Source organism: Hordeum vulgare, chromosome 6H, assembly GCF_904849725.1.
Source record: "Hordeum vulgare subsp. vulgare chromosome 6H, MorexV3_pseudomolecules_assembly, whole genome shotgun sequence".
In the NCBI taxonomy this organism is placed as follows: Eukaryota; Viridiplantae; Streptophyta; class Magnoliopsida; order Poales; family Poaceae; genus Hordeum; species Hordeum vulgare.
The window spans coordinates 524502523-524526622 of NC_058523.1; the positions used below are offsets into that span (position 1 = coordinate 524502523).

General features: G+C 46.0%; 1 protein-coding gene and 1 pseudogene across 1 annotated transcript; both read left to right on the forward strand.

Moving 5' to 3' along the window:
- The first annotated feature begins 7130 nt into the window (after positions 1-7130).
- LOC123403625 (putative mannan endo-1,4-beta-mannosidase 9) lies at positions 7131-10403 on the forward strand. Its single transcript, XM_045097546.1, has 4 exons — positions 7131-7702; positions 8931-9125; positions 9390-9721; positions 9810-10403. Exons 1-4 carry the CDS (start codon positions 7283-7285, stop codon positions 10162-10164), a joined length of 1302 nt encoding a protein of 433 aa, XP_044953481.1. The 5' UTR covers positions 7131-7282; the 3' UTR covers positions 10165-10403.
- A 2865-nt stretch (positions 10404-13268) lies between these two features.
- On the forward strand, positions 13269-15754 carry LOC123406186 (annotated as a pseudogene).
- The last annotated feature ends 8346 nt before the right edge of the window (positions 15755-24100 follow it).

Sequence of the window (24100 nt, forward strand, 5' to 3'; positions counted from 1 at the left end):
TGATTACTCTTTGTAGTTGATGCTAGTTGGATTACTTGGTGGAAGAGTTTATGTTCAGATCCTTGATGCTACTCATTACACCTCTGATCATGATTATGATTATTCTTTGTGAGTAGTTACTTTTGTTCCTAAGGACATGGGATAAGTCTTGCTATTAATAGTCATGTGAATTTGGTATTCGTTCGGTATTTTGATATGTTGTATGTTGTTTTTCCTCTAGCGGTGTTATGTAAATGTCGACTACATAACACTTCACCATATTTGAGCCTAGAGGAAGGCATTGGGGAGTAGTAAGTAGATGATGGGTTGCTAGAGTGACAGAAGCTTAAACACCAGTCTATGCGTTGCTTCGTAAGGGGCTGATTTGGATCCACTAGTTTAATGCTATGGTTAGACGTTGTCTTAATTCTTCTTTCGTAGTTGCGGATGCTTGCGAGAGGGGTTGATCATAAGTGGGATGCTTGTCCAAGTAAGGGCAGTACCCAAGTGCCAGTCCACCCACATATCAAACTATCAAAGTAACGAACGCGAATCATATGAACATGATGAAACTAGCATGACAGAAATTCCCGTGTGTCCTCGGGAGCGTTTTCCCCCGATAAGACTTTGTTTAGGCTTGTCCCTTTCTACAAAAGGGATTGGGTCACTTTGCTGCACCGTTGCTACTACTTGTTACTTGTTACTTTTCACTTGCTACGTTTCACCTCACTACAGCATCACTTGTTACCGCTACTTTCAGTGCTTGGAGTTATTACCTTGGTGAAAACCGTTTATCAGAGCCTTCTGCTCCTCGTTGGGTTCGACACTCTTACTTATCGAAAGGACTACGATTGATCCCCTATACTTGTGGGTCAGCATGGAGCAACAAGTCTTCAAGTGCCAAGGGATGGTGGAGCGTGGACTCAACGCCAACCACATGATGATCACGGAGTTCATCGACAAGCACATGATTGATTCCAATGACATGGGGAAGCACCTCTCGAGGCTCTATGACAGGATTGATCAACTCGAGGGTCAGATCTATGACCCGCAGAACCAAAACTGTGAGTATGAGTATAGATTTAAATCAATAGGGTTGGCTGCAGATTTGAGGATTCTGGAGACTCGTTCATCTTTCCATGATGGAGCACCTATGCCTTGGAAGACGGAGGATCAAACCGTGTTGCAACAACTCCTCCATCACCACCAAAGGAAGGCAACTGAGCATTGCTATGGGCAATCCCCTTGGCTGGTGCCAAGCTTGGGGGAGTTGCCCCGGTATCGTATCACCATCACATCTTTTGCCTTTACCTTTGTTTTAGTTTTCCTTTTCAGTTTTCTCTTTTTCTAGTAGAGTAAAGTTTTAGTGTTTTGGTTTTGAGTTTAGCCTTGTGTCACCCCCGATGTATTCTTGCTCGTGAGCCATATAATAAAGAGTGTCTTAGTTGAAGGGCTTTGCCTCTTGCCATGATCAAAAGTGTGAGAATAGAACAAAAGCATGAAAGATCATGTAATGATCTTATGGGAAGTGATGGCTTCACATATAAAAAGAATGAGGATTGAAACTTATTGAGGGTAGGCAAACGTAGACCTTGGTCATTGTTGCAATTAATAGGAAGTGATAAAGAAGGAGAGGTTCACATGTAAATATATCATCTCTGACACCATCTATGATTGTGAACACTCACTAAACTATTACATGCCCAGAAGTAGATGTTGGACAAGGAAGACAACATAATGAATTGTGTTTGCTTGGCTCTGAACAATGGTATATGATTAGAGATCCCTTAGCATGTGACGATTGCTTCCACCTCATATTAGCCAAAACTCCCGCACTTTGTCTTAATTCTTCTTTCGTAGTTGCGGATGCTTGCGAGAGGGGTTAATCATAATTGGGATGCTTGTCCAAGTAAGGGCAGTACCCAAGCGCCGGTCCACCCACATATCAAACTATCAAAGTAACGAACGCGAATCATATGAACATGATGAAACTAGCATGACAGAAATTCCCGTGTGTCCTTGGGAGCGTTTTTCCTCTTATAAGACTTTGTCCAGGCTAGTACCTTGCTACAAAAGGGATTGGGCCACTTTGCTGCACCGTTGCAATTTTGTTACTTCTTGCTTGCTATGAATCATCTCACCACACAATCACTTGTTACCGACAGTTTCAGTGCTTGCAGATGTTTCCTTGCTGAAAACCACTTGTCAGATCCTTCTGCTCATCGTTGGGTTCGACACTCTTACTTATCGAAAGGACTATGATTGATCCCCTATACTTGTGGGTCATCAATCGTCATCACCAACACTCATCTCATCGGAGGGGACTCGTCACCATCAACATCTTCATGAGCACCATCTCATCTCCAAACCCTAGTTCATCACTTGTAACCAATCTCCGTCTCGCGACTCCGATTGGTACTTGTAAGGTTGCTAGTAGTGTTAATTACTTTTTGTAGTTGATGCTAGTTGGATTACTTGGTGGAAGAGTTTATGTTCAGATCTTGGATGCTACTCATTACCTCTCTGGTCATGAATATGATTATGCTTTGTGAGTAGTTACTTTTGTTCCCGAGGACATGGGATAAGTCATGCTATAAGTAGTCATGTGAATTTGGTATTCGTTCGATATTTTGATGTGTTGTATGTTGTTTTTCCTCTAGTGGTGTTATGTGAACGTCGACTACATAACACTTCACCATTATTTGGGCCTAGAGGAAGGCATCGGGAAGTAGTAAGTAGATGATGGGTTGCTAGAGTGACAGAAGCTTAAACCCTAGTTTATGCGTTGCTTCGTGAGGGGCTGATTTGGATCCACTAGTTTAATGCTATGGTTAGACTTTGTCTTAATTCTTCTTTCGTAGTTGCGGATGCTTGCGAGAGGGGTTAATCATAAGTGAGATGCTTGTCCAAGTAAGGGCAGTACCCAAGCGCCGGTCCACCCATATATCAAACTATCAAAGTAACGAACGTGAATCATATGAACATGATGAAAACTAGCATGACAGAATTGTTGGGGAACGTCGCATGGGAAACAAAAATTTTCCTACGCGCACGAAGACCTATCATGGTGATGTCCATCTACGAGAGGGGATGAGTGATCTACGTACCCTTGTAGACCGTACAGCAGAAGCGTTAGAGAACGCGGTTGATGTAGTGGAACGTCCTCACGTCCCTCGATCCGCCCCGCGAACAATCCCGCGATCAGTCCCACGATCTAGTACCGAACGGACGGCACCTCCGCGTTCAGCACACGTACAACTCCGCGATGATCTCGGCCTTCTTGATCCAGCAAGAGAGACGGAGAGGTAGAAGAGTTCTCCAGCAGCGTGACGGCGCTCCGGAGGTTGGTGATGACCTTGTCTCAGCAGGGCTCCGCCCGAGCTCCGGAGAAACGCGATCTAGAGGAAAAACCGTGGAGGTATGTGGTCGGGCTGCCGTGGAAAAGTCGTGTCAAATCAGCCCTAAAACCTCCGTATATATAGGTGGGAGGGAGGGGGCCTTGCCTTGGGGTCCAAGGACCCTCAAGGGGGTCGGCCGAGCCAAGGGGGAGGATTCTCCCCCCCCCCAAACCGAGTTTGACTAGGTTTGGTGGGAGGGAGTCCTCCTCCCTTCCCACCTCCTCCCTTTTTTTCTTTTCCTCTTGATTTTTCTTCTCTTGGCGCATAGACCACTTGTGGGCTGTCCCACCAGCCCACTAAGGGCTGGTGTGTCTCCCCCAAGGCCTATGGGCTTCCCCGGGGTGGGTTGCCCCCCCCGGTGAACTCCCGGAACCCATTCGTCATTCCCGGTACATTCCCGGTAACTCCGAAAACCTTACGGTAATCAAATGAGGTCATCCTATATATCAATCTTCGTTTCCGGACCATTCCGGAAACCCTCGTGACGTCCGTGATCTCATCCGGGACTCCGAACAACATTCGGTAACCAACCATATAACTCAAATACGCAGAAAACAACGTCGAACCTTAAGTGTGCAGACCCTGCGGGTTCGAGAACTATGTAGACATGACCCGAGAGACTCCTCGGTCAATATCCAATAGCGGGACCTGGATGCCCATATTGGATCCTACATATTCTACGAAGATCTTATCGTTTGAACCTCAGTGCCAAGGATTCTTATAATCCCGTATGTCATTCCCTTTGTCCTTCGGTATGTTACTTGCTCGAGATTCGATCGTCAGTATCCGCATACCTATTTCAATCTCGTTTACCGGCAAGTCTCTTTACTCGTTCCGTAATACAAGATCCCGCAACTTACACTAAGTTACATTGCTTGCAAGGCTTGTGTGTGATGTTGTATTACCGAGTGGGCCCCGAGATACCTCTCCGTCACACGGAGTGACAAATCCCAGTCTTGATCCATACTAACTCAACTAACACCTTCGGAGATACCTCTAGAGCATCTTTATAGTCACCCAGTTACGTTGCGACGTTTGATACACACAAAGCATTCCTCCGGTGTCAGTGAGTTATATGATCTCATGGTCATAGGAATAAATACTTTACACGCAGAAAACAGTAGCAACAAAATGACACGATCAACATGCTACGTCTATTAGTTTGGGTCTAGTCCATCACGTGATTCTTCCAATGACGTGATCCAGTTATCAATCAACAACACCTTGTTCATAATCAGAAGACACTGACTATCATCGATCAACTGGCCAGCCAACTAGAGGCATGCTAGGGACGGTGTTTTGTCTATGTATCCACACATGTAAATGAGTCTTCATTCAATACAATTATAGCATGGATAATAAACTATTATCTTGATACAGGAATTATAATAATAACCATATTTATTATTGCCTCTAGGGCATAATTCCAACATTTTGTTCCCGAGGACATGGGATAAGTCATGCTATAAGTAGTCATGTGAATTTGGTATTCGTTCGATATTTTGATGTGTTGTATGTTGTTTTTCCTCTAGTGGTGTTATGTGAACGTCGACTACATAACACTTCACCATTATTTGGGCCTAGAGGAAGGCATCGGGAAGTAGTAAGTAGATGATGGGTTGCTAGAGTGACAGAAGCTTAAACCCTAGTTTATGCGTTGCTTCGTGAGGGGCTGATTTGGATCCACTAGTTTAATGCTATGGTTAGACTTTGTCTTAATTCTTCTTTCGTAGTCGCAGATGCTTGCGAGAGGGGTTAATCATAAGTGGGATGCTTGTCCAAGTAAGGGCAGTACCCAAGCGCCGGTCCACCCATATATCAAACTATCAAAGTAACGAACGTGAATCATATGAACATGATGAAAACTAGCATGACAGAATTTCCCATGTGTCCTCGGGAGCGTTTTACCTCCTATAAGAGTTTGGTCAGGCTTGTCCCTTGCTACAAAAGGGATTGGGACACTTTGCTGCACCGTTGTTACTTTTGTTACTTGCTACTTGGTACTTGCTACGAATCATCTCACCACACAACTACTTGTTACCGATAATTTCAGTGTTTGCAGATATTACTTTGCTGAAAACCACTTGTCAGATCCTTCTGCTCCTCGTTGGGTTCGACACTCTTACTTATCGAAAGGACTACGATAGACCCCCTATACTTGTGGGTCATCAAGACGTCATCGAGTTGTACCCGTGCTGAACACGGAGGTGCCATATGTTCGGTGCTAGATCGGGACCGATAGCGATTGGACCGCGAAGACATACGACTACATCAACCATGTTTCTTAACGCTTCCGCTTAGCGATCTATAAGGGTATGTAGACACACTTCCCCTCTCATAGCTATACATCTTCATAGGAATTTTTTTGTTTCCCATGCAACGTTTCCTAACATAAATGAGTGGGTGTTGGTCGGCGGCTACATGAGGGGGTGTTTAAATGGGAGGTGGAGGCTGTTTGAAAAAGGGAAGGTGGTGTCGGGCGGGAGGGGGGTCGTTATAGGCATGTCGTGGTAGAAAGAAATAAATAAAAATCACATTTAATTGCCAGTGACTACTATTGTGCATAGGCTTCCAATTTTTGGAACATAATAAGGTATACTATTCAGGAATAATGGGATGAGAAGACACATGGATGAGGGAAGGATTGCTATTTTTCCAGTGGTACGATCGAGTTGAGCGAAATGTGTATCTGAAATTATGGATTGAACTAGTGGTGCGGCGTTTGGACGGATAGCGACACTTCTTTTTTAAGTTTGTCTTTTGGGCTCCGATTCTCCTTAAGCTTGTCCATCTAGACGTAGTCGATGGAGCGCCGTTGTATATTCATGCCGTCTTCCTGACGCAACGAGGTTAGAGTTTCTTAATGTGCGTGCACGACGGCAATATTTGGTGTCAATTGCTTCGGATCTATTCATCAGTAAACGACGATGACCGCGGCTCCGGTGTGCTGTCATTAGGGACACGTGCACAAAAACTTCTCAACTATCATTAACAAGTTCAAGCCAGCTTTGGTATGTGAGTGTCTACAACGACGCATCGACGACTCATTTTGACGGCAGAAATGATCGTTCAATGGCTAGACCTCGATGCAATTTCTATTAAGTTTACGGCGTTTCGTACTTATGATGAACTTTGTTTCCACATTCTTCGTCAAACGGGACAATAGTAAGATTCCTACTCCATTATGAGTCTTATATGCATATATGGTGGCGCGCGCGTGGGATAGACACCTTGTCAACCCCTAACGGCCTAACCTGCAGGCCGGCCGGTGAGCGGACGTAACGCAACCCAGACTTGTAGGATTAGACCAGATAACCGTCCCCTTTATACACGTACGTGCTTTCCCTGTGACCGTCGATCGCGCATGGGACAATGGAGGTATGGAACGTACGTACGTGTACTTCGTCTGACCTCCCACGTAACGGCCTCTTCAACATCTGCGTTAACGTCCTCACACACATGACACATCCTGATCTACACAATCATCTCATGCATGCCACCCACTGCCATATGCCAAAGTAAGCTTACAATTAACTCATGCCATTTGCCAAAGCCAAAATAAGCTGACAATTATCTCATGCCATGCATGTCGTCCATATGCTAATTAAGGTCAGCTTAATGACAATTATTTCATGCCCTGCATGCCGTATGCCAAACTAGGCATATTCATCAAGAGACGATCGTATCCCAAGATCGACCCGGCCTAGAGAGCCTACGCAACACAAGCGTCGGCACGGCACACCATGCCTGCACCCTGCCCATTTCGTGTCGCCATGCAGGAGCCCTCGCCTATATAACGCGAGCTAGCACTCGTCTCCATGCACAACATAGTATTCGCAGCAAAGAAATATTGCACCCTACATCTGATCACCTGCACGACGTCGCCACAGTAGCTTCGGTTTGGCATGCATACATACATAGGCATGGGCACCGGCAACGTCAGGCGGCTGATGGCCGTGTCGTGTCTGGCCGTCCTGGCCCTCGCCGCCGACGCGCGCCGGCCGAGCGTCCACCACGCCGTCGTCCCGGCCCAGGCCCCGGCCCTAAACAACGCCGGGGAACTAGGGGCTGGGACCCGAGGATTCGCGAGGGCGGACGGGGCACGGTTCACGGTGGGCGGCCGGCCGTTCTACCCGAACGGCTTCAACGCGTACTGGCTCATGTACATGGCGTCGAACCCCGGCGACCGGAGCAAGGTGCTGGACACGCTGGACCAGGCGTCCCGCGTCGGCGCGACGATCATCAGGACGTGGGCCTTCAACGACGGCGGCAGCAACCGGCCGCTGCAGATCACCCCGGGCGTCTACAGCGAGGAGGTGTTCGTGGTACGTACGTTGAGGGAAGAAGCTAGCTAGGCGCAAGAGTAAATCTTTGGAACATCTTTTTTCTTTGGGGGGTAATATTTGGAACACACTAATTACACGCCAAAGATGGCTATACGTTACTACTTGAATCTTATGGGTTTGTCGTAGAAATGGGAGACCGTTTCCGTCGCAGTAAAGTTATTATTGTAGTACAACTGTTAGATAGACGGACACGCTAATATATCTTCTAAGCTAATAACCACATGTTGTCAAAAAATAACCACATCATTTCAAAATATAAAAATAGAAATACCCATACGGTTTTTTTAGGAAGGAATAATCACATGTAATTAACGGGTACTGCTAATTATTTTTTCGTCTCACTATTAATTCCCATCAAAAAGTTTCCATTGTATACCACCCTTGGGGTAAAAGTTTCCTTTTTTCTGCATGGTGGGATAATTTTTTTTTAGGCCCTGTTTATTTAAAAAGTCCTACGACTTTTTTTAGTCCCAACTAAAAAGTCCCTACTCCCTACCTGTTTGGTTTAAGGGATTAAATATGGACTAAAAGTTATTAAATGACATGCTAAAACACCATGTTACCCTTAGTAATGTACTTCCTTCGTCACGGTTTAGAAGGCACAATTAAAATTGCGTGCGTTTTTAAAATAGACAAGGTTTAAGGCGCAAAAGCAATTACTTCTATTAATTAATATTAGTACTACTCGTGCACGTGTCCTCTCAATTTGCTGCTCATGCATAAGTACTCGTATTTTCTCAGTTGATTAGGCGCATTAGCATCTACACCTGCTACATCTCACAACCAATCCGTGACTATCTTGGTCCCAGAGATTTTCCAAGCGTGCCTTCTAAACCGTGACGGAGGAAGTACTAGAGATTATTAAATGACAGGCTAAAAGCCAAGGCATTATTGGAAAAAGTTCCAAAAAATCTCAAAAAGACCCTCCCATATGGACTTATTCCTTTAGTCAGAAATGCCCACTTTAAGTCCTAGAAGTCCCTCCTGTTTGATTTAGATGAGACTAGAAGAGATTAATTTTAGTCCCTACATCAAAAAGTCCTTTCAAACAAACACCCACTTACTTCATTCGTCTCGATTTATAAGGTATGCACGTCGTTTTAGGTTGATAATTTAACTAGTTGAATATGCATTATATTTGATAAAAAATATATGTTTAGAAACTATCGTACGTTTAAAAATATATGTTTTCTCTTGATAAATTCAGGGAGTGGACTTCGTGGTGGCCGAAGCGAAGAAGCGAGGTCTCTATTTGATCCTGAGCTTGACGAACAACTGGGGTGACTTTGGCGGGAAGAGACAGTACGTGCAGTGGGCCAAAGAGCAGGGCCATAACCTGAGCTCCGACGACGACTTCTTCACGGACCGCCTCACCCAGCGCTTCTACATGAACCACATCAAGGTCCGTCACGTCCTCGCACGTCGCGTGCACTCCCCTAGCTAGAATTAGTAATTAATCGCGTGCACTGCATGTTCCACTGCCGTCACGCTAATAAGCTCCATCATCGTTCACATCTTGTGTACGTGCCGATGCACCGTATGCTTTTCTTTTTCTGCGGGGTACATCATACATATATGCACCGTATACGTTTTTCCAACGGATATACACCGTATAAACTTCGATCGTGTCGTTAAAAAAACTCGTGTGTACGTGTGTGGAGAGCAGAGGGTGCTCACGAGAGTCAACAACTTCACGGGAGTGGCGTACAAGGACGAGCCCACCATCTTTGCATGGGAGCTGATGAACGAGCCCCGCGTCCCCAGCGACCTCTCCGGGAAGACCATGCAGGCCTGGGTGGCGCTCATGTCCTCCTACGTCAAGTCCATCGACGACAAGCACATGGTGGAGATCGGCCTCGAGGGGTTCTACGGCGACACCGCGCCGGAGCGCAGGCGGTTCAACCCCGGCGGTAGTTACAGCGCGGGCACCGACTTCATCGGAAACAACCGCATCCCCACCGTCGACTTCGCCACCATCCACTCGTACCCCGACCAGTGGTAAATCAACAAAGAGAACATTTCCTCCCAGCACTTTTAAGTTATAAGTATAACCGATGGATTTGTGCTGACCGTGTGTGTGTGTCAGGGTGCCGGGGTCGACAAGCGAGCAGCAGGTGGAGTTCATGAAGAAATGGATGGCGTCGCACATCGAGGACGCGGCGGCGGCGCTGCGGAAGCCGCTGCTGGTGGCGGAGTTCGGCTGGAAGTCGAGCGGCAACGCGGCGGTGGCGGCGCGGGACGACTACTTGCGCATGGTGTACGACGCCATCTACGCGTCGGTGAAGGGAGGCGGGCCGTGCGCCGGGGGCCTCTTCTGGCAGGTGATGGCGCCCGGGATGGAGAGCTGGGCAGACGGCTATGAAGTCGTGCTTGAGCGCAGCTCCACCACCGCCGCCGTCGTCTCCCAGGAGTGCGCTAGGATCGGCGGAATCACGCCCTGAGGCTAGCTTGGGTGTGCGTTCCGGCTCGCGCGCGGGCGTTGGGGGCATGCAGCTACCATGCAGGAAGGAAGCAAGGACCCACGAGTCGTGTTATTAGTTAGGGTAATAATTGCACTCGGCTAATTACGTCAAGATTTTCTCACAAATAAAGGCTAACATATGTAGTAGTATGTGCCATACCGAGTAGAGATAACTCCCGATTGTAAAATACTAATAAAGAATAAAGGTTATTTTTTGAGAAAAGGGACAAGATCTATTAAAATGTTCACTCGAAATATAAAGACCCAAATCACATGGAGGTTCTTGGACTATGACCATGGATCTAGACGAAACGAGCACATACACTCCCCTATAGTTACGTTGCTCCGTTACGGGAACCAATCTAACCTTGATGATGGCACACGGGGAGTATTGATGCACGTGCCACTAAGTCCAGTGTCTCGGAACCGCATACATAAAATCAGGTTGTCGCGTATGCTTTATGAGAAATCCTAACCTTGCCATTCTGATGAGCCGAAAAATTTCTACACGGGAGCTTCGTCTAATCCGTCTCGATAAAAGAAGTCGAGGAGTATCAGAGTTTGGAAGATCGACTTGAACATGCAACACCACCATCCGCGGGAGCACCGCCTCTCAGAAGACCAAAAAAATCTTATATATCTACAACATGAGTTGAGGCACCAGGATTTTCTTTCCCACCACTCATCGTCGAAGCCATGGGCTCGAAGACTAAGATCAAGACAAGAAAGGCTTCGTTATAGTCGCCTTAAGAGAATGAGAAATATTATAGGTTAATGGATGAGCTTGTGTAAACTTATATGTTCGCGGTAATGTGAATGCATCTTTCCTCTATACGTGTTTTATCCTATTTGAAAAAGGCTTTCATCTTATTTTATATATTACGAACGACTAACAAATTAACTACGAACGAAGGGACTACGAGGCAAGGATGACCGTAGAGCAGAAGGCAAGGCTAGCCGCGGAGCAGCACGCGAGGCTAGCCGTGGAGCGGGAAACATAAATGGCGTTTGGCGAATGGTTCGGTGAGCGAGTGACCCTATCACGCTCGTATTTGAGGATTTTTCGGAGAAACATCAGTGTCTGGTCAAAAAAAAGTTGACCAAATCGAACCTCCACTTCCTTCCTAATCGTTCACACTGACCCGCACCCTTCATATCCATCTTAAATATAGAGAAGATATAAGAACTCGCGGACGAGTCCGGTTAATTCGCCACATAGATTGCAACCTCATCCGGACCACATTTTCTTATTCTTTATTCACCCGAACCACGTAGGATGCAGTCAACCTAGCAAGGTTCAAAAAGGGTCCAAACCAACGAACAGGCACTGTACAAAATATGTAAAAGCCGTACTGTCTTTATACATTTAGGAGCAAGTGCAATAGTATAGCCATTGCCATGTCATCTATAACCCATTTTATAGCCAACATATACAATAATTCATTGCAAAAGTGTATTATTTTTTTATTATATGACCAATCTTTCATACTCATAAAATGCCTACGAGCATGTGTTAGAGCTATCTCTTAGAACATGGTTAATAGTATAGCCGACTGCTGGCTATAAGACATCTTATAGCCCATCTTATTGCTACCTTGTATAATAGTTAAATATAAAAAAGTACTACTTTTATCATATATGGTCCATATTTCATTCTAACAAAGCACCTAGGAGCACGTGCTAGAGCTAGCTCTTCACGAAGAGCTCGTTTCCCTTCTCTCTCATCTTCTCTCTCATTCAACTCAGCGAAAATATAGTATTTTAATCTTTACAGCCTGCTGACTGTACCTTATTGTACTTGCTCTTAGCTAAGAGCCCGCTTACCTTCTCTCTCTTATTCTCTTTTCTACAACTAAACAAAAATATACCCCCTCCATCCCAAAATTCTTGTCTAAGATTTGTTTAGAAATGAATGTATGTAAATACTAAAACGTGACTAGATACATTCATATCTAGACAAATTTAAAACAAGAATTTTGAGATGGAGGAAGTATTAGTTTATTTCTTATAGCCAGATGACTCAGAGAATGGCGTTTTGGAGGCCGAGCTCCTTGGAGGCCTTTATTTTTGAAAAATTCAAATTTTTGTGGTTCAAAAAATTCTGAAAAAATATGCATGTATGTAAGGATGTAACCGATATGTGTGTAAAATTTCAGGTCAAAATACTTTAAAACGTGATCTGTACAAAAAAGACAAATTCATGATCTGAAATGATGAATAGTAACATGTGTTAAACAGTCTCAGATTTGTCTTTTTTGCACAGCCCTCATTTCAACGTATTTTGTTCTGAAAATTTACACACTTGTGTATTATACCTTCATTTATCTATGTATTTTTTTCAGAATTTTTTGAAACATTAAAATACAAATTTTCACTGAATTTGAAGTTTGAATTTAAAGGCCTCCAGTGAGCTCGGGAGCCAAAAGCAATATTTGGCTGAGTCAGCTCTATTATATACTCCCTCCGTTCCTAAATATAAGTCTTTTAAAAGATTTCACTAGGAGTCTACATACGGAGCAAAATGAGTAAATCTACACTTTAAACTATGTCTATATACATCCGTATGTAGTCCACTAGTGGAACCTCTCAAAAGACTTATATTTAGGAACGGAGGGAGTACAAATGACTTTACTACTCCATTACTGCTGCATGCAGTCAACATAGCCAGGTTCAAAAGGGTCCGAAAAAGAAACCTAGCTAGCGACGCACGTGCACAACGCAAGCGATAGCACGACACTATGCCTGGGCCCGCACCTGCCTATTTCGCCCCGCCGTGCCCATATAACGCGAGCACTCCAGCAGTGTCATCCCCCATCCACACAGACACAGGTGATCGATCGATCACCGGAAAGATTGCACCTTTGCCAATCACCTGTACGTACGTAGACACATCAGCTTCCGCTCTCCACGTACAAACATACTCCGCAGGTGGCATGGCCACCATCAGCCCGCAGCTCCTGATGATGGTGTGGTGTTTGGCCGGCGGCCTTGCCCTCGCCGCCGGCGCCAGGGAAGTGGATGCCGGGCGCGGGTTCGTGACGGCGAGCGGGGCGCGGTTCATGGCGGGCGAGCGGGCGTTCTACTCGGACGGGTTCAACGCGTACTGGCTCATGTACATGGCGTCGAACCCAGACGAGAGGAGCAAGGTGGTAGACGTGCTGGACCAGGCGTCCCGCCTCGGCGCCACGGTCGTCAGGACCTGGGCCTTCAGCGACGGCCAGGCCAGCAACCGGCCGCTGCAGATCATCCCCGGCGTCTACAATGAGAAAGTGTTCGTGGTATGTACGTTGAACGGCCTCGAAGCTACGCTAGAGATTTCCGTTTTACTAGAGCAGATTAATTACGTACACGCCAAAGATAGCCATGCTACCGTACGTTTACCTGACTAGTACTTCGTTCCCGTCGCTAAAATCATGTGCTAACGATTTGGATAGATGGATACGAAAACCCCAAAGATCTTCTTAATTAATCAATGGCCAGACGTCTTAAAATCTTACTGCTACTATTGCTCATTAAAAAGTTTTCATGATATATATCCCGGTACAACAATGCTACATCGATGGACTGTTACGGGGTTTTACGGGATGGGTTTCAGCTGTCAAATCATGATTGGTTTAAGAAATCTGAAAATTTTTGGGAGGAAGGGGGGGCATGTTTCGTTGGCACCAAAGATCTTAATCAATGGCCAAGCGTTTTAAAATCTTACTACTACTCATTAAAATGTTTTTAGTCATTTTTTAGAAGGTTTTTACTCATTTATTATTGTCCTTAAAAAGTTTTCATTGAATATATTCTAGTACCAATTTTTTTAACTGTACTATATACTACTCCATTTATACAGAGAGTGAGCTGTAAAGATCTCAAACGAAAACGTATAGATTTACCATTGAAGAGTAAGATACAGTGATAGGGGGAGGGGCCGGCATGTTTAGTTGGCACCAAAGATCTTAATCAATGGCCAATCGTTTTAAAATCTTACTACTACTCATTAAAATGTTTTTAGTCATTTTTTTATAGAAGGTTTTTACTCATTTATTATTGTCCATTAAAAAGTTTTTATTGAATATATTCTAGTGGCAAAAAGTTTTAATCGTACTATATACTACTCCATTTATACAGACAGTGAGCTGTAAAGATCTCACACGAAAACGTATCGATTTACCATTGAAGAGTAAGATACAGCGATACATGCACGTATATATGCTGCATTTATATAGTCTAATGTCCCTCCTTCGAATATATTTTTGTGTAGGGACTAGACTTTGTAATAGCCGAAGCGAAGAAACGAGGGATCTACTTGATCCTGAGCTTGGTGAACAACATGGACAACTTTGGCGGGAAGAAGCAGTACGTGCAGTGGGCACGAGACCGGGGCCATTACCTTAGGTCTGACGATGACTTCTTCTCCGACGCTGTGACCCAGAAGTTCTATAAGAACCACATCAAGGTCCTTCCCTACTCGTATTTAACCTCTTATTATGAACGTTCTGCTGCGTCATGTAGATTTGTTTTCTTCTTTTCACCGTATATACGTCGATCACATCATTGTGTTGGAACAGAGGATGGTCACGAGAGTCAACACCTTCACGAGGGTGGCATACAAGGACGAGCCGATCATCTTCGCGTGGGAGCTGATGAACGAGCCTCGCGTCCCGAGCGACCTCTCCGGGAAGACCATGGAGGTCGGTCACTCACACCAAGCTATAACATCCATGGCTCTCGGTTCACTTCCCATCACGCCTGGTTATTTAGGACATTAGTTCATCCGTTTGATCTGATGGTGGTCGTGCATGCATGCAGCGCTGGGTCAGGTCGATGTCGGCGTACGTCAAGTCCGTCGACCCCAACCACATGGTGGAGATCGGCATGGAAGGGTTCTACGGCGAGTCCACGCCGGAGCGCAAGCGGTTCAACCCGGGGCAAGGGTACAGCGGCGGCACCGACTTCATCTCCAACAACCGCATCCCCACCGTCGACTTCGCCACCATCCACTTCTACCCCGACCAATGGTACACACACACACACACACACACACACACAAGCACGATGGATGGATGGATGGATTTGTGCTGACAAATCGTGTCGCTCATACTTGTGGCAGGATGCCGGGTTCGAGCAGCCAGGCGCAGGTGGAGTTCACCAAGAGGTGGATGGCGTCCCACATCGAGGACGCGGCGACGGTGCTGGGGAAGCCGCTGCTGGTGGCGGAGTTCGGCTGGTCCGCGCGCTCCGGCGGCTACACGGTGGCGGCGCGGGACGGCTACTTCCGCATGGTGTACGACGCCATCTACGCTTCTGTGAAGGGGAGCGGGGCGTGCGCCGGCGGGCTCTTCTGGCATGTAATGGCGCCCGGGATGGAGAGCTGGGCCGACGGCTACGACGTCGTCTTAGACCCACCACCGCCGCCGTCGTCTCGCAGGAGTGCGCCAAGATTGCCAGCTTCACGCCCGCTTTCTAGCTCTTTTTGTGTGATGATAGCGGTACATGCATCATAGATGCATGAGTGTGGAGGAACCGAAAACTAACGAGCCCATTGGACTGGAATTATTTAGATCATCAGGTTGCTAACCGAATAGAAGAGCGCGGAGTCACGAGGAATACTCAAATCATCATTTTTTATCCTCTATAACACAATACATCAGGTTGCTAATCGAATAGTCGGCCAGATTATCTGGTGGCGAGCTAGTGCAAATCGGTCCTATTAAGCCTTCTCATGACACATTGTATGCTTAAATTGTGTGCATGAAGGTATCCCACATGATATCCTCTATAACACATTGCTCCTTATTTTGAAAAAGCACGCATTTAATTGATGTCTTCAATTGAAATTGAATCGTCTGATTTTGACCGGATCAACAATTTCTCAAAACTCCCTTATTCAATTTTTTATCCTCCATAACACTAAACTCCTTAATTTTAAAAACCTGGCAGGCAATTGAGGTTGCCAATTTTGGATTTTGGTCAGAATTTTGGCCGGGTTTGTCGCTCCGCAGGGCAGCTCTCACGAGCAGGGCATGAGCCATCACCTATCCCTTCCCCCACCGCCAACATGTTGGTGTGTCGTCCCTGCCCGCACCACCACCTCTACCTCCAGGTTCTCATAGGTACTGCTAGTATAAATGGGCTTCACCGATTAACAATTTTTGAAATCTTAAATGAGCCCATGAAAAAAATGACAAGTGATAGTGTGGTGTTAAAGTTTAGTCCCACACCGTTACATGAGAAAGAATTGGACCTTTTTATACGGTGGATTCTTTTTACCATCCTAAGTGGTGTGTTGAGAAGAAAAAAGGAAGACCACATGTACGCGCTCGCTCGCATCTCCTGGTCGGGCTCGGTCACATGCACAGGGTCAGGGCGGCACGTACATGCGGCATGCGCGTAGATGGTCCGTCGAAATTTGGTTCGTTGTCTTGCATGGGCGCGGCTTCCCTTTGTCGTATTATTTTTTATGTCTTAACAGACAAGTTGGTTTTTGGAAAGCACTCTGCGCGACTGCTCAAGGTCATCATTACGGGTCGTCTTTTGTCTAAGTCAGTCGGCGACTCATCGCCGTCAATAGATCGTCATCAACATGTCATCAACACCGTCGCTCCTGCAACAACTAACACAATACGTCCTTCATGATCTGTACATGTCTCTCTCTCTGTAGTCGCTACTTCGTGTGCGATGATGATGTGCATGTTTTGATGTTCATGTAGTATGCTAGATTGTTTCATGATATTCTTAATTCCAGTCATGAATTATTTACTATAATTAATCATGAATTTGCCTAATCTTTCAACAATCCAAAAACTTAATTGTAAGCAATTTCCTGAGTTAACTATGGCTGAATTCGCTGATGCACTAAGGTCGGATAAGTTTATTATTTGTCGACTATGTGGCCTAAAGATACACCTAATAATATTTTTATTATTTGTCAACAAATTTTGTTGTACTACTCTTTGTACTTGCATTTCAAATTTCCATCATATCCATTAAATGCCTAGAAATCCACTTAATAACTTAAAAATGGGAAACTATCCATGAAATTATCATTATTTACCATAGAACGTGTATGGGTGTATATTGAGTATAAAAATCATTCAAGGCCAACCAGTGAAGCAACCGTTGGTTCACCTTCAAACCTGGCAAGTTCCCTCTTGAAACTGCGATGCTCACTAAAATTTAACCACAGGGTATTGATGCCATATCATTATAATATGTCAAGTTTCATATTTTTCAGATCATATTTGCAATTCTATGATTTAAAATCTAGTAATCTTCATATTTGCGGTTGACTCGTGCCACTTAGCTGTTTGAAATATCATCTAATTTCTCATATGTGACCCAAAAATATACCAAGACATATTTTTAACCCATTTTGCTGGACTACTCCTTGTACTTCCAATCCAATTTTCCATTATATCCATTTAATGCCTAGAAAATCCACTTGATGACTTTAAAATGGGAAATGAATACTAAAATACCAAATTTTAACATAACACCTATAATAGTGTATGTAGAGCAAACCGAGATGACAAATGTCGGTTCACATTCAAAACTGACATGTTCCCTCTCGAAACCATGAGTCCTGATCTCAAATGCTTCGGCTACTAAGAAGCTTAAAGCATCAACAACCAGACGCCTCAAACGACCTCTCATACGCCAGCGGACGCGCCCGGTGAGTGACCAGACAAGAGAAAGAAGGAAAAAAAGTGACCCAATCGGATCCCTTATATCATTCATATATGTCCGGGCTGTCCGCGAACCCTGGTGTTGAGGAGAAATATAGGAAGGATATGAGGGCTCGTGGACGTGCCCGGACGCGTCCGGTCAGTATGCCACGTAGGACGCGACCCCATATCCTGGATCACCTTTTCTTTTTCTTTATTCATTTTTTTCTTTCTCTTTCTCTGTACCAATCACATGTAAGTGATCGCACATACGAGAAAGAAAATAAAGAGTGTTGTTACACGGACGGATGAACAGGGGACACGCCCGGTCACTAACCAGACGCGTCCGTGGGCGTTTAGGGTGTCATGTTTGTTATGTCCCGTTGAAGATGTTCTTACATCCCAACATTCTGGAAATTGGCTGAAATTTTAACAACCTATAACCTATTGATGGCATATCATGATTCCATACTAAGTTTCATGTTTTCATATCATATTTCGAGGTTTTTTATGATTTAAAATCCAATAAGTCTCATGTTTGGGGCCGACTCTTGTCACTCAGTTATTTGCAATATCATCCCTACATGTGGCCTAAAAATACACCCAAGAACATAATTATTAATTTTTAGCTCATTTTGGTGGACTATTTCTTGTATTTGCAGTTCAAATTTCCACTATATCCATTTAATCACACACACACGTACAAGTACAAAGCAGAAAAACTGCGCGCGCAGACGTGCACGGACATACACGCAAGAAAAGAGAAAAGAAGACTAAATACAAGAAGAAGAAGAAAAAGGCGACTTACACGAAATAAAAATTCAGGTGACTTACAATTAGCAAAAGTGCTTTATGAGACGAGTGCACTCCACGGTCCACGCACAACATATCCACTGATCCAAAAAAAAAAAAACATATCCGCTAATCCACACAGATATCGGTCGATCACGGAAGATATTATTCCATTGGTAATACACGTATAGGCATGAACACGTACCAGCAACGCGCTGCGGCTGATGATCGCGTCGTGTTTGGCCGCCCTGGCCCTCGCGGCCGATGCCCGCCCCTCCTACCGACCGTCCACGCCGGCGCTGGGGAAGCACAAGCCAAGTCGAGAGCCCGCAGGTTCGCGAGCGCGAGCGGGGCGCAGTTCATGGTGGGCGGCCGGCCTTTCTACTCCGGCGGGTTCAATGCGTTCTGGCTCATGTGCATGGCGTGGAACCACGGCGACCGGAGAAAGGTGCTCGACGCGCTGGACCAGGCGTCCCGCCTCGGCGCGACGATCATCAGGACGTGGGCCTTCAGCGACGGCGGCGACAGCAGCCGGCCGCTGCAGATCACCCCCGGCGTCTACAGTGAGAAAATATTTATGGTGCATATTTGTGTCACCTTTTTTCCGGGGAATTCAGATAGCTTTATTAAATAAAAGCATTCGTTGAACAGTCAGCCAGAAGGCTGCTGACCAGGAAGCTAGGGTGAAGTTCAACTGGGTTTCAGTCATATTAAGCGTACATGCACGCTTAGCACACAGGTGTGTAGGACCATTAGCGGCTCTAATTATATGGGAAATCTGAAAGAACAAAAAGCTAGCAGAGAACTCTCTAATTTCCGGAAAAATGGGAGTTACTACCGAGAGATCGGTGTAGCCAGAGTTCCGGAGGTGAACTGGCTCTAGACAGTCGGATTCCAGTTGAACATGCGTATATCCCCGAAGCTTGGCGAAAATGACACCCTCGCGCAAGGAGAGAACTTCGGCAATGAATGAATCCATGACCCCTATACGGGGTTTGCACCATGCGGCCAGGAAGGCCGAGGGAGCGTGTGCCACTCCCCCAACGCCGTGTACGTCGTATACGTTTTGAGCGTGTCACTTTTGCGCATGTTCTTTTGCGCATGTTTGTGAGTGGAACTGTGGAACAGAGGGTCTCACGAGAGTCAACAGCTTCACGGGAGTGGCGTACAAGGACGAGCCGACCATCTTCGCATGGGAGCTGATTAACGAGCCCCGCGTCCCCAGCGGTATTTTCGTCAGATACAACCACAAGCGTTTTCGGATTGACAAAAAAAACCACCTACCGATCCATATTGACAGGAAAAAATTACATACGCTATAACGATAGGTGCGCCAGCCAACCAACACGTTGCACCTGCCGCCTTAGACGACGGCGGCAGCACGGCGGTACGGCAGCTCGGCTGCTACAACTTTTCGTTCTACACAGCGACTCGCACAACGGAACCTGAAAAGGCGGCAAGAACTGTTCATGCTACATGCGTCTTCCTAATCATGCCGTCCACTGGTTGACCCTGTCGTCTTGTAGAAATATCTTTAAAGTCTTACAACATCTTCAACAACAGCCGCGCTTCGCGCCGCGCGCAAAAAACCTGTTTGCCGCGCGCGCTTCGGCTGGTTTAGCGCGGCCGCAAGCGCTGGCTCCAACGGCCGCGCTATAATGCAGCGCGCGCCGCTCCAGCAGCGTTTAAAAATACAGCGCGCGCAACACGCACAAACCACATATACATTTCAAAAAATAGGAGCAAAAATGATCAAACAAATAAAATAAATCAACAATAAATAGTCATTACAACACAATCAATAGTTCATGAACAATACAATGTCGAATGCAGAAATCATACTCTTTGTCGTCCATGCCATGCCCACCACTCTTTAATCAGATCCTTCTGAAGTCCTGGGAAGCGCCGGGGGCGCGGGCGGCGGCGGCGGCGCGGGGATAGTCCGGGGAAGCGCCTGAACGGTCGCCAGGGGGCGCGGGCGGCGGCGGCGGCGCGGCCGGATGGGGGGTGGGAGTGGGAGAGCGAGCGCGCGAGAGTCCAGCGCGCAGGAGCTGTCGCAGCAAATAAGCGGCGCGCGATTGCGTTTTGGCCAGCGCGCTGAACTGCATATGCCGCGCGCGCCGTTTTTGCGCGCCCGCTGGAGACACCCGCCGCGTTGCGCGCGCGCTAAAACGGCCTAATTTGCGGCGCGACGCTAGTTTAGCGCGGCTGTTGGAGATGCTCTTATGTAGGTGGTGGCATGACAAGTGATGGTGAGAAGTTTAGTTCCACCCCGATAGTGGAGAAGAATTTGGACCTCTTTATAAAGGTCTCTCTTCTACATGTTATAGGAAACTGAAAATAAAATAGGCCCTCGCGCACTTCTCATCTGCCACCCGCCTCGTCCTGCCGCTCCGCGTGTTGCGGGAATAAGCCGAGCTCATACCTACGCGCTTATTTTTGCCGGTCGGATCGTGGGCTGTTACTGACTCGGACATAGGTTCAGCCCACGTCTCTCCACCCGACCGCCTATATAAGCAGGGCTAACGCCAACCCTAACCGTTACGAGATCAAATCGCCTCTGCCTCACGCGCTCGTTCCTTTGGTGCTGATGTCGCCGGCGACTCCGTCCCGTTCACCGCGTACACGGTCAACGGGAGAGCAGGCCTCTGAAACCCCGTCTCTTCGGATCTTGTACGGAAGAGGGGCGATTAGGTTTTAGGGGAGGCATCACGCGACTGCTCGCCTCCGTCCGTCTGCTTCGTCTTCGTCTGTGTCGAACTCATCATCGCCATGTTTTCACCAATCGAAGCTGACCGTCTCGCCCGCGAGAAGGCCAAAGCCGAGAAGAAGGCGACAGAGGATGCTGCCGTCGCCACCGCTGCTGCTACGGCCGAGTGGCCGATCGGAGGGTATAACTCGTTTATCCCACTCCTGTTTATTTTAGCCCTAGTAGTACTAGCTATATGCGTAGATGGTTTTTCTATATGCATACTATTTGCTAGTCTGCTCCGGGATCAGTATGTCATCAATCTAGTCAATGCCATGTTAGTAATTATTTCATGGAGTAATCTACTCGAAAAATTACCTATTTATTCAACAATCCAAAAACCGAATGTGTGTAGGAATATTTTGAGTAATGGTTTTGCTGCTGCACTGAAACCGGATAAGTTTACCGGTACTTATTTCAAGCGTTGGCAAACGAGAACCACCTTATGGCTCACGGCTATGAACGTGTTCTGGGTAGCAGGTGTCACCCCTACGGGAACGATCACTCCTGAACAGGAGAAGGCGTTCGCGGAGGCCACCATCCTATTCCTTGGAGCAGTTATAAGCGTGATCGAAGATAAGCTGGTTGATGCATATTTACATGTGCGTGTTGCCAAAGAGTTGTGGGAGGTGCTCAAATCTAAACTCGGGGCCTCTGATGCTCGGAGCGAGATGTATGTTATGGAGTAGTTCCATGATTACAAAATGGTTGAGAATCGTTCTGTAATGGAACAAGCTCATGAGATAATATGCATTACTAAAGAACTTGAGGTTATGAAGTGCAATTTACCGGGCAAATTTGTCGCAGGGTATATTCGCTAAGCTCCCTAATTCCTGAAGGAACTTTGCTACCACTCTGAAACATCAGAGGTGTGAATTCTCAATAAAGGAGATCATCGGCCACCTGAGTGTTGAGCACAACTCTAGAGCAAAGGACTCGCACGGAAAAATGGTCGAAGGTCCTTCTGCTGCCAACATGGTACATCAGAGGAACTTCAATTCCCTCAAGCCCAAGGGAAGAATTTTGTCCAACAGAATACCAACTTTAAGAAGAAGGGTAAGCAAACCTTCAAGAAGAACAAGAAGGGAGATGGCTGCTTCAATTGTGGTTCTAAGGAACATTGGGCCAGTAAGTGCCCAAACAAGTACAAGAAGCCAGGACAGGACTCCAAGTCTGCCAATATGATTGTGAGTAACAATGAAAGTGGTGCATCTGGTTACGGTAATTTGTTTGTTGTATTTTCGATTTGTCAACCTACTGATTGGTGGGAAGACACATGTGCAAATATTCTTGTGTGTGTTGACATATCATTGTTCTCTTCTTACCAGGTCACAGGTCGAGGGTCCGTATTGATGGGGAATGGCGCGAGTGCTTTTGGTCTTGGTGTTGGCACGTTTGATCTGAAGTTTAATTCGGGAAGGATCGTGCAGCTGAAGAACATGCAGCATGTCCCTGCCATCAAGAAGAATCTCGTTAGTGGCTCCCTTATGTGTACACAAGGGTTTAAGTTAGTCCCCGAGTCTAATAAAGTAGTTGTTACGAAATATGGATTTTTTGTTAGGAAAGGTTATGAATGCGGAGGTCTGTTCCGCCTTTTCCTTTCAGATTTTTGTAATAAAGTCGAGAACAATATTCATTCGAGTGTAAATGAATCTGCAGTTTGGCATTCACGTCTTTGTCACATAAGTTTCGATGTTATGTCGCGGCTAGAAAAATTGAATTTAATCCCGAGTTTCACTTTAGCCAAATGTTCTAAGTGCCATTCATGTGTGCAAGCAAAGCAACCTTGCAAGCCTCACAAAGCTGTAGAGGAGAGACACTTGGCGCCATTAGAACTCATACATTCTTATCTTTGTGAGATGAATGGTGTGTTGACTAAAGGTGGAAAGAAATATTTCATGACATTGATAGATGATTCCACTAGATATTGCTATGCATATCTGTTAAATACAAAAGATGAGGCTCTACCCTACATTAAAATCTATAAGGCAGAAGTTGAGAATCAACTTGAAAATAAAATTAAACTAGTCCGGTCTCATCGTGGTGGAGAATACTTCTCAAACGAGTTTCATTCTTTTTGTGCGGAACACGACATTATTCATGAGAGGATGCCTCCCTATTCACCCCAATCAAACGGGGTTGTCGAGCGGAAAAACCGTACTCTAATTGATTTGGTTAACGCCATGTTAGATACATCGGGTTTATCCAAGGCATGGTGGGGGGAGGCTATATTGACTGCGTGTCATGTCTTGAATAAGGTTGCTACAAAAAATAATGAAGTCACTCCCTATGAGGAGTGGTCAAAGAGAAGGACGACACTCTCGTACTTACGTACTTGGGGCTGCTTGGCGAGAGTCAATGTGCCGATCCCCAAAAAGCGTAAGCTTGGACCAAAGACCGTGGATTGCGTTAATTTGGGTTACGCTAAGAATAGCCTTGGCTATAGATTTCTAGTAGTGAAATCTGAGGGACGTGACGTGAAGGTTGGTACAATTATGGAGTCGAGGGATGCTATATTATTTGAGGATATATTTCCCTGAAGAGATGTGCAAAGCACTTCTAGACAAGAATCTGAGGAATCTCGTGAGCCTGCAATTCCTATGGAATATTATGAACAAACACATGATAAAAATCCTGAGGAAGATGACGAGGACACCCTTGGTAGGGGCAAGATACAAAGGACTGGAAACACCTTTGGTGATGATTTCTTCGTATACCTC